General features: G+C 38.6%; 1 protein-coding gene across 1 annotated transcript; it reads left to right on the top strand.

Annotated features, from left to right (window-relative positions):
• The first annotated feature begins 6908 nt into the window (after positions 1-6908).
• Positions 6909-9091, top strand: LOC116259034 (ras-related protein RABA5d-like). The gene is made up of 2 exons (XM_031636627.2): positions 6909-7624; positions 8488-9091. The coding sequence occupies exons 1-2, from the start codon at positions 7297-7299 to the stop codon at positions 8796-8798; spliced, it is 639 nt and encodes a 212-aa protein (XP_031492487.1). The 5' UTR covers positions 6909-7296; the 3' UTR covers positions 8799-9091.
• Positions 9092-10240: the final 1149 nt, after the last annotated feature.

Genomic DNA, 10240 nt, shown 5'->3' with positions numbered 1-10240 from the left:
TGTGCTGAAGTCTTTGTTTGCCAATTGTTTTCCTTGTTTATTTGTTTACTTTGCAGGCTTCTGTTGGGGTCACAGGGACAGGAACCCTGTAATTATTGTTTTAATCAATGGGCAGCCATCCGAGATAGCTCCACAAGGAACCCTGTACTTAATGAGAAAATGGTTAGAAAACCTGGCTTTGTAAAAATGATTTTCTTAATGAGTTTTGTAAAACATTGTTTGTATGTTTGGGTGGGCAGGCAAAAAAAATGGTTTTGGGCGAATAACCTAAGGGGGGTGGTTCTTTCAGTCCTTTGTGAAAACAGCGTTTTCAGAAAACCCTAAAAACACTGATGTCATGCCACCCAAACAAGCTGAAAAAGGAGTTTTGGAAGAAAAACAGCATTTTGCCTCCAAAATGCCTTTTTTGCATGCATCCAAATAGTGAGGTTAAAGACGATTGAGGTCTCGTTGGAGAATGTTGTCATTTTCTATACGGGCACTATACAAAAAGCTTATTTTAAGTATCATTAAGAAGTAAATGTATTGATGATTATAAAACTAATCATGCAGATCACATTGATAAAAGAAATTATTTAGTCTGAACGCCGCTCGATTTGTCACACAAAAAGTGTTTCCCTTCTTGGAAAATACAAATGCGGTTCAAAGCACATACTTTAAATTTGATTCATCTTCTATAATCAGATCAAAATATAAAGAAAAAAAATAATTTTCTATGTAAATATTTTTTTTATTCTTAACGTGTGTATGTATTATAATATAGCTGCATGGCTCAAAAAGTAAGATCACGAAGTTACAACTCGATTAAAGGTTTTCAATTTCGCACTCTCTTAACAATTGTCTCGTCACCGGCTCACTGCAAGCAAACGTTCTTTCTGGTGAGAAACTGAGTAGGTTCACCCAAAACGAATCTGGTCCAAACGATCTCAGCAGATCTAACATACTTGGAATTAGAGAAATTTAGAATTGGATAACCTTTTTGAGAAAATCTTTAAGACCAACCAACTTAGGATCAAACATTTAGATTTCTGAATCAGTCTCTGATCGGGCTTCCAAGTAATCTTCGGCAACCATATCGTGCACCGGACCAAGTTGAGGTCCAAATCCGTCTTCTTGTCAGATTTCTGAAGTTAACCCCCGACTCGGGCTTCCATGTAATTTCTGCAACCAGAACCTATGTCAGATCAGCTTAAGATGCAACACCAATGTTTACTAAAATGCTCAGCCTGAGTTTTGTACAAACTGAAGTTCAAATTTAAAGGCACCAGAACTGAAATGAGTTCCAAAATGGAACCTAGTTATTTTATCAATGAATATCAATTGGCTAAATTTTCATAAACATAATGCCTTTTTGCCCCTTGTATTATAAACGGGACGGACTGTTTTTTCATTAACTGACATGTGGTGTATATACCAGTGGCGGCAGGGGCGGAGCCAGGATTTTTTTTAGGGTCGGGCCAAGACGATTTACTGGCTGGGCCAGGGTCGGGCCAAGAGGAGCGACGAGGAGCGACCGATAGGACCAAACTAAAAAATTTTGGTATAACATTATAATGATTCAAAAATTACATGGAGTGCTTACATCAAACATGGGCTGATGACTCGAATGCCCCACACCTTAAAAATTTCAGGTTCGCCACTGGTATATATATTTCAACCAACAATGATACAGCTCTAAACTTTGGAGACAGAAAGATCTTCGACTTTTGCTCGGGAGGTGAGATTTTGGTCTTGCTTACCAGGGATCCCATGCTTGCCGGAGACATTGGCTCTTGGCTTAAGTTGGCACATCTAAAAATGAAAAGTGAAAAAAAAAAAAAAAAAAACCAAAGAAGATGCACCAGAAATTACGTGGTTCAGTTGAGAGAGAACCTACATCCACGGAAATGGAAAGAAATTTTTTTATTCAGCCACTGTCCAATTTGTATTGATGATAGTTCTCATCAGCAGCAACGGCAAAGGTATCAATTCTGAATTTTTGGGATTCTACAACGTTTTCCTTCTTCATCTCATCTTAATCTTCTCCTTCCATGTTTATCACCTTATAACCAAATTTGTAAAACTCGAGATGACGGTTTGCTTTCTTGATCTTATCACAATCTCTAACACATGTGTTTTCACTCCTCGTTGAACTGTGCTGATTGCAAAGGCCCAATTTGCTCCTTAAGGGGTGAAATGGAATCCTTGTTAAAGGCTTTGTGAAAATGTCTGCAAGTTAATGTCTTAAGGGAACAAATTTTGTGATCAAATATCCTTCCGCCACCTTTTCTCTAACATAATGATATTCCACTTGAATGTACTTGGATCTATTGTGGAAGATATGATTGATGGTCATGTGTAGAGCACAGATATTATCATACAAGCATCAATGGGCTGTTTAGATGAACTCCACGGTTTAAGAACAAAGGATATCCAAGTTAACTATATGACAGTGGATGCCATGGCTCCATACTTTGCTTTTGTGCTTGATCTAACAATGTGTTATATTTCTTGGCATTCTAAGTAATACAATTATTTCAAAGAAAAGTACAAAAACCTGTAGTAGACCTTCTCTCATGGCAAAGCCCAATCAGCGTCAGAAAAGACATATAAATCTAGAGAACTTTGAGTTGTGATTCTCAAATATACGGCAGGAGTAACTTCTCTCATGGCAATGTAAAAGAAAAGTACCTTCATGGGTGGGGTGAATTTCAATGCCCAAAAAATAATGTAATGGTCCAAGATCCTTGATGTGAAGGTACTTGCAAGCTGTTTGGTGAATCGGTCCAGCAATCGAGAGTTACTTCCCATGAAAACCATGTCATCTACATAGATAAGAAACACAATGATGTTATGTTGATACCTATAGAAGAAAAGAGATGGAACTGTTGTGCTGCAAAAGAAAGAAAGTAGCTTAGCTTATCAAACCATGTTTGCCGAAGTCTATAAGTGCTTTACATAGACAACAAAATTGATTAGGAAAACACCTATATTGAAAGCATGGAAGTTGTTGCGTAAAAACTATCTCATTAATTTGACCATGAAGAAACATGTTCTTCACATGGAGTTGGCAAATGCTCTGTGACTAACATTAACAATAGAAAGAATAATTCTAAGGCTACTTAGCTTCACAATAGGAAAAAGAAAAGTCTAGAGAATATCTACTCCCTCGAGTTGATAGAATTCGTGTGCAACCAGGCAAGCTTTCAGTTGCTCAAGATTTCCATGGGCTTACAGCCTTGCTTTGTATGCTCATTTCGATTCAACGACATTCACGTGTGGTTGATGTGGTACTATATCCCAAGTGTGGTTTTCATATAGGGGAAGATATTTCTTCCTGCATAGCAGCCTTCCAGCCTAAGTGATTCAATGTCTCCTTAGTGTTGCACCTCTCCTTAGGTATAGAAGCATATGTTGTAACATCATGAAGATCAATATATTTGGGATTAGGTTTTGATATAATAGTCATGTTGCAAGTAATGATAGTGTGTTGTAATGGTGTTATAGATTGAGGCAAAGCGATAACAGGCTGTGGCAAAATGGTAGGCATTGCTTCGTCATTTTTTTCAACTACTGGTGGCAAAGGATGACATGTTATGAAGCTCAATATGAGGAATCTGCACATTCTAAAATTGTTCCTACATTAAATAGGAAGAAGTGAGTTCACTAGTGCCATTGCGAGAGTCTAGACTTGAAGTATCCATTGGACAACTGGCATGTAAATCTCTAATCTTGTCATCAAGAAGTGAAGTGAATTCTCCCTCAAGCTATTATTGTCGATGAAGATTGGCGTGATCTTTAAAAGAAAAGTTTCTTCATCAAACACAATATGTCATGACACATCTGTTCTGCCAGTTGGAGGATGAGCGAACGAAGACATCTATAACCCTTGAACTACGTACTATATCCAATAAAAATGCATGACAATGATTTTGGATCAAATTTTGATTCTTGATATCAACATAGATGAGGAAAGCATCAACAACCAAAAGCTCTTAAAGTAGAATACCCTGGATGCTTTCCAAAAACCCAAAAATAAAGAGAGTCCATATTTAATGTGGATGATGATAGTCTATTGATCAAGTAGACGGCAGTAGAAAAAGCTTCCATGCAAAAATGTTTTTGTGTGTTGGAATGGAACATCATTATCAATCCAAGTTCGGTCACATTTCTATGTTTTTGTTCAGCTGTGCCATTCTGCTCAGACGTTTTGGGGCATGACATCAGTCATTTGATTATCATTTGATGAGGATAATGAATGAATTTTTTACTACTATACTATCCACTACCATTAGATTGAAATATTTTTTATTTTTTGTCAAATTGCCACTTAACATATCTATAAAAGTGAACAAAAACTTCAAAGAAATCAGACTTCTTCTTCAATGAATAGAACCAAGTTAATTTGGTGCAATTATTAACAAAAAAATGACATAGAATCAAAAATTTTCTTACTATAGGACCCCAAAGATTAGAATGAACCTGCATTAAATGTTCACTATAAGACTCTCCATAAGAAAATAGCAACTTACTTTATTTATCCATTTGACAACTACAATAAATGCGATTCTTGTTTTTCATGCATTCAACTGAAATTAGATTGTTTTTATTCGATAATTGGACTACGTCAAATTGAGGATGCCCCAACCGTTCATGCATCGACCAAAATCTACACTCCAAAATCTGGTTGAAAACAAAGCAGAATGAGAACCTCCAAGACCACCTCGCCTATTTTCGATCGCCACTATCTGCAGCATCACCTTGTCCTTCCTCAAGCAACAAGTGGATGATAACTCAAAAATATAGGCAAATCAGAAGTAAGTTGACTCACCGATAGCAAATCCTTTTTTATTTCAGGCAGACATAACACATTTTGCAAAGGTATGTCTATCAATTGAGTTTGAACCTTGGTGTCACTAATGTGAGAAACAGATATTTTTTCTCCATTGCCAGTAAATAATAGCATCATTACCAAAATAGGGGTGAGAGTTAGATGACTTACTAGCATCAGAAGTCATGTTGGCAAGGGCTCTCGTATCAACAAACCATTCATTATCTTGATTGTCAACTATTTTAATTGAAGCAAGAGCTTGTGGAATATCATTTGGCAAAACAGAATGGCTGAAGCGATTATAACATTTTAAGGCTGACTGATTTTGCTTATTGCAAATTTGGCACACAATCTTCACCTTTTCTTTAGTGTCAAATGACTGATTAGACTGATTTCAATTGTTATCGCCTTGCCCAAATCCATATCCTATTAAAACGTTGATATCTTCCTTGTTGTTTATTCGTTTTTTATTGTGAATGACATAACTCCTTTGGGGAGAAGATTCAAAGATGTCATTGCGTGCTTCATAGCTTTAAAGTAGTGAAACTACCTCCTTGTATTGTGATACTAGTGGTCTAAGCATGCCTCCTTGTATTGTGATACTAGTGGTCTAAGCATGGTGATAACGAACAGTTGATATCCAGATCTTAGACCTTGAAGAAGCCAAATTGCCTTCTCCTTGTCTGAGAGAACTCGTCTGACATGACCACTCATCCAGTAGCACATAGTTCATCATAGTCTTGAAATTTCCAATGTACTCATTAATGGAATCTAAGCCCTTCTTCATACTTGTGAGTTTTTGCATTAGATGGAACTCTCTCTCTTAAGAGCCTTACACATAAGCATCACGCAACAATTTCCTGCAGCAATTTCCTGATATCGGTTGATGTCTCCAAGCCAACAATCAAACCAAACACGCTTCCTAATAGTGTGCTGGTAATCCATCATCTTAGCAAATGATCAGTTTTCATCCAGGCGGTGTAAGTGGGATTCATGACTTCCTTTAATCCCTCAGTGAAAGTTTCTAGTGGCGCAGGAGTGTCACCAGTGAGAAAATCATAAAAGATCTTGGCTCTCCACCATTGCCAAGACTTGAGTCTACCATAAGAGGAAGTTATCTTGAGTCATTTTCAACGGTGAATGAACAGGTGGCGTTGAGGATGCCATGAGAGCAGGTGGCGTTGAGGATGCCATGAGAGCAGGTGGCGTTGAGGATGCCATGAGTACATACTCAATTATGCAACTCAAGTGGCTCTAATACCATAAAAGAAAAGTAAAAAAATAAAAAATAAAAGGCACCAGAAATTATGTGGTTCGGTTCAAAGAGAACCTATACATCCATGGAAAAGGAAAGAGTTTTTTTTATTAAGCCACAACCCAATGTGTACTGATAATAGTTTTCATCAGAATCTATAGCAGGTTTTTTGTCAGATGTATCAATTCTGAATTTTTTGTATTCTACGACGTTTTCCTTCTTGACTTCTTGTAATCTTCCCCTTCCACGTTTATTGCTTTATCCTCAAATTTTTAAAACTCGAAATGACGGTTTGCTCTTTTCATCTTATCACAATCTTTAACAGCTGCGGGTAACCTTTATTTTATTGACATGCAGTGCGGATACATCTCAGAAGCACCTACACATCTCTAAACTGACGAGGAAGAAATGAGATCTTCGACTATCACGGAGGAGGTGGGATTTCAATCTCTTACTAAGAATATCTTGCTCACCAGAGATCCAGGCTCTTTGCGTAAGTCGGCATATCCACAAGGGGAGCCTTTATTTAAGCTATGAAAAATATCGACGGTGTCGTCAATCTTGTAGCGCGAAAATTGCGGCGGTCACGCCGTTGTTGACCCCTTGATGAAAGATGATTGGCCACCGCCCAAACACATTGTCCGCAGTCAACTCTGTTGTTTTACATGAAAGGCGTAAAATGCGGGCACGGGACACGTTCCCTTGTCGTGCCTACCAATCTCTTCCCCTCCCCACGCGGTTGTCGTCTCGTCCGCCTCCTCCACTCACGGTGACGAGATCTTGAGATCTTCTTTTCCTACTTCTTTTGTAAGGGTGTTCGGGTAAAAGGCGTATCCTTGCAATCCTTGTTTTCTTTCCTGCTTTGATAGTCAAAATTCCCAAGCTGAAGGAGAAGAATAGGTAAGTAGACGGTGTGATGATGCCGTCGTCTTTGTAGTCATTTCTAACCATTTAATTAATGACCTTTGGCGGGGAGTTCCAAATTACATATGCATCCTCCGACGGTCAAAAAATTAATGGGCTCTCAGTTTGTGATAACTGGTTAAATTTTTCTTAATCTCCCTCTTATCGTCTCTCTCTCTCTCTCTCTCTCTCACATGCGCACATCATAAGCAGAGAAGCGAGCTGAGCCGACAGTCATCGACAGGGTAAAAGATCCATCCAGTTGTGGGTGATCTGGATTCTGAGTTTTTTGGTTTTTCTTTGTGGTGAGACTTCACTGTGGGGGAAGATGGAGGGGGATGAAGGGGAGAACTACCTGTTCAAGGTGGTGATCATTGGGGATTCTGCGGTGGGGAAGTCGAACTTGCTGTCGAGGTTCGCTAGGAATGAGTTCAACGCGAACTCCAAGGCTACCATCGGGGTGGAGTTCCAGACGCAGAGCATGGAGATCGAGGGGAGGGAGGTGAAGGCGCAAATCTGGGATACCGCTGGGCAGGAGAGGTTCAGGGCCGTCACCTCCGCCTACTACAGGGGCGCAGTCGGTGCTCTCATCGTCTATGATATGACTCGCAGGGCCACCTTCGAGAATGTGGATCGTTGGCTCGAGGAGCTCAGGAGTATGGCTCATAACTCTCTCTCACTCTCTCTCTCCCCCCTCCACACACACACCCCCTCCCCCCCCCCCCCAAAAAAAAAACCCATCCCTTTTTCTTCTTCTTCTTCTCCTCCTCCTTCCTGTTTTTCAGTTTTTGATCCTTTAAGTTTTACACTCTTCTAAAATAATTTCAGCTTTCGATCTTCTTTTTCTTTGTTTGTTCTTTCTTTTGGGGTTCGTCACACAGCGTTGAGTAGTGAACTCTTGGTCGTTTTTGCCTACTCTTTTCTGTGGTTAATTAGGTCAGTGACCGCTTATCGTTGTGGTCAAATGATGTGGTGTTTGTATCTCCATTGAGATCTCTTTTTTACATTTTATTGCATTTTTTCTTTTCTAGTAACCATATTGATTTTTAGAGGTTTCGTCTGGTTTAATTGTTGTTTCTCTTTTTTATCATTTAAAGACGACTTTTTGTGGACTGTATCTTTCGTTCACAAGGGCCATTTGGATTTTGCCTCCAGAAATCGTTAGGGTGTCCTCAACAAATTTTGAAATCTTGGGGATTTCAGATTTTGGTATTAGACGAGGTGATGCTTGTGAAATGGTGAATCTGGAAGAACATGGGAATTAATTTCATGGTGGCGGCAACCAAGTGATCTAATATGCTTGTGCGATTGAAAGGTGTCCTTTACGAAAGTATATGAAGACTAAGACTTTAAGAAAGTGGACCAAGAGATAGATAAAGATGAACTCATAATTCGAATTTGTGAAGCTGAATTCTTCTCATTATCTCAGTGAAAATCCTTGCTTCCTTAGATCTGTGAGTTTGGTCTTTTGGGCTTAATTTTGTTCTAAAGTTCTGTTGTCTGTGTGAAATATGTGCAGCCCACTCGGATACCACGGTGGCGAGAATCCTGGTTGGAAATAAGTGTGATCTGGAGAGTCTTAGGGATGTGAGTGTAGAGGAAGGGAAGGAACTCGCTGAGAATGAAGGGTTGTTCTTCATGGAGACATCTGCATTAGATTCAACAAATGTTCAAGCTGCTTTTGAAATTGTCATCAAGGAAATTTACAACAATGTCAGCAGAAAGGTCCTGACTTCTGACACTTACAAAAAGGAATTGTCTATGAACAGGGTGAGCCTTGTTGATGGCCAGAAGGAAGAGTCAGAGAAAAACAAGTCTTCCTGTTGCTAGGGGTTTGGTCTATTTATTTCATTGTTTCATTATATTTGCTTCTCAGTTGATTCCATCTCAATGAGTGTTCCCAACAGATTCTTACCTAGGATTTGGTTTTGGGATGGAATCTCATAATATTGTTTTCTTTGATTTTTCGATGAATGGGCCCTTGGATATGTTATTAGCTACTGCATAAAAAGTACTGAATTTTGTACCTGATAGAACTCAACCTGTATTATTTGGTGTCATTACTTTAAAAGGTTTGTATTCTGAAAGATGTGATCAAAGTTTGAAACGGTTAAGAATCTTAAGATTGTCTCCCCAAACTCTTTGGTCTTGAAACTGATTCGAAAAAGAAATTGAGGCTCATATATGGCTTGTTTCTTGAATATGGTACCATTCTTGCTTTGGTAACAAAAAGCATCCACAATGTCAGTTTATATGTCAAAAATACTCATTATTATGATGCCAGTTTTTGTTGTCTCTGGTTCTTAAGCTGAAATTATTTAATAGTTGCTGAAGCTGGTCAGTATGTATGCACTTTCTGCAGAATCCAGTGATGGCTGCACCCATAATGAAATATTACATTCATATTCACTGTATTTGTTTCTTTTGAAGATCTTATGACACTTTACATCAGAAACAGAAACTATAATCATTAACTTCTTGCCTGGTTGTTCATATGTTTAAGATGGTGAATGACCCTTTGGCATTATGTCATGGACACACACCATGTTCTTTTAATTACCTAAATGTTATTCCGCTGTTATTAAATTGAATGCTTGGATGTCTCTACCTGCAATAGTGATAACGGAACTTAGTATTACTAGGTTATAAATGGAAGGGATTGGATGCAATCTCTTGTTTGTTCATCAGTTTGTTTTTTCCTGGGATATATCTTCCCCTGTTCCGAGTTGTTTATCCAAAACACCATCTTTGGTTATTCTCAATGTTTTTCCTTGATGGGTGATGGTGGAACCTTTCTGGCAGGAAAATTTTGGAACTATGAGCCTCTATCAAGTAGTTGATGCATGGATGCCCAGAAATTAATTTCCATTGTTATAATTTGTTCACAACCCCAGCTTCCTTGAGTCCCATTTTGTATTGAAATGTAATATTTTTCGAAAAATGTGCTCTCCCATATCTTTTTCCTCTTGAGTTTGTTACATCAGTGCCTCACTATGAAACACCTAATAATAAATGAATTACAAGGTTATCCCTTGTGCGAATGTGTGCACGTACGTGATCCTTGCATGATCTGTGCAGGTTTATGGGTGGACTATTGTCATATTATTCTCCTTGACTCAACCAAAATAAAGGTTCATCTTCCTGTCATATTCTCTTCTGGAAGGGCAAGTTGAGTTTACAGATCATTATGCATTGACCATCTTGTCAATGTTCTGGAGAGAGTATGGCAATCACCGCTGAGAGAACCCTCAAAGGTCTTCTTCTGGATAATT

Source organism: Nymphaea colorata, chromosome 8 (genome assembly GCF_008831285.2).
Source record: "Nymphaea colorata isolate Beijing-Zhang1983 chromosome 8, ASM883128v2, whole genome shotgun sequence".
Taxonomy (NCBI): domain Eukaryota; kingdom Viridiplantae; phylum Streptophyta; class Magnoliopsida; order Nymphaeales; family Nymphaeaceae; genus Nymphaea; species Nymphaea colorata.
Note: the sequence above shows the minus strand (reverse complement) of the source record. Positions and strands in the feature narration are given on the sequence as shown.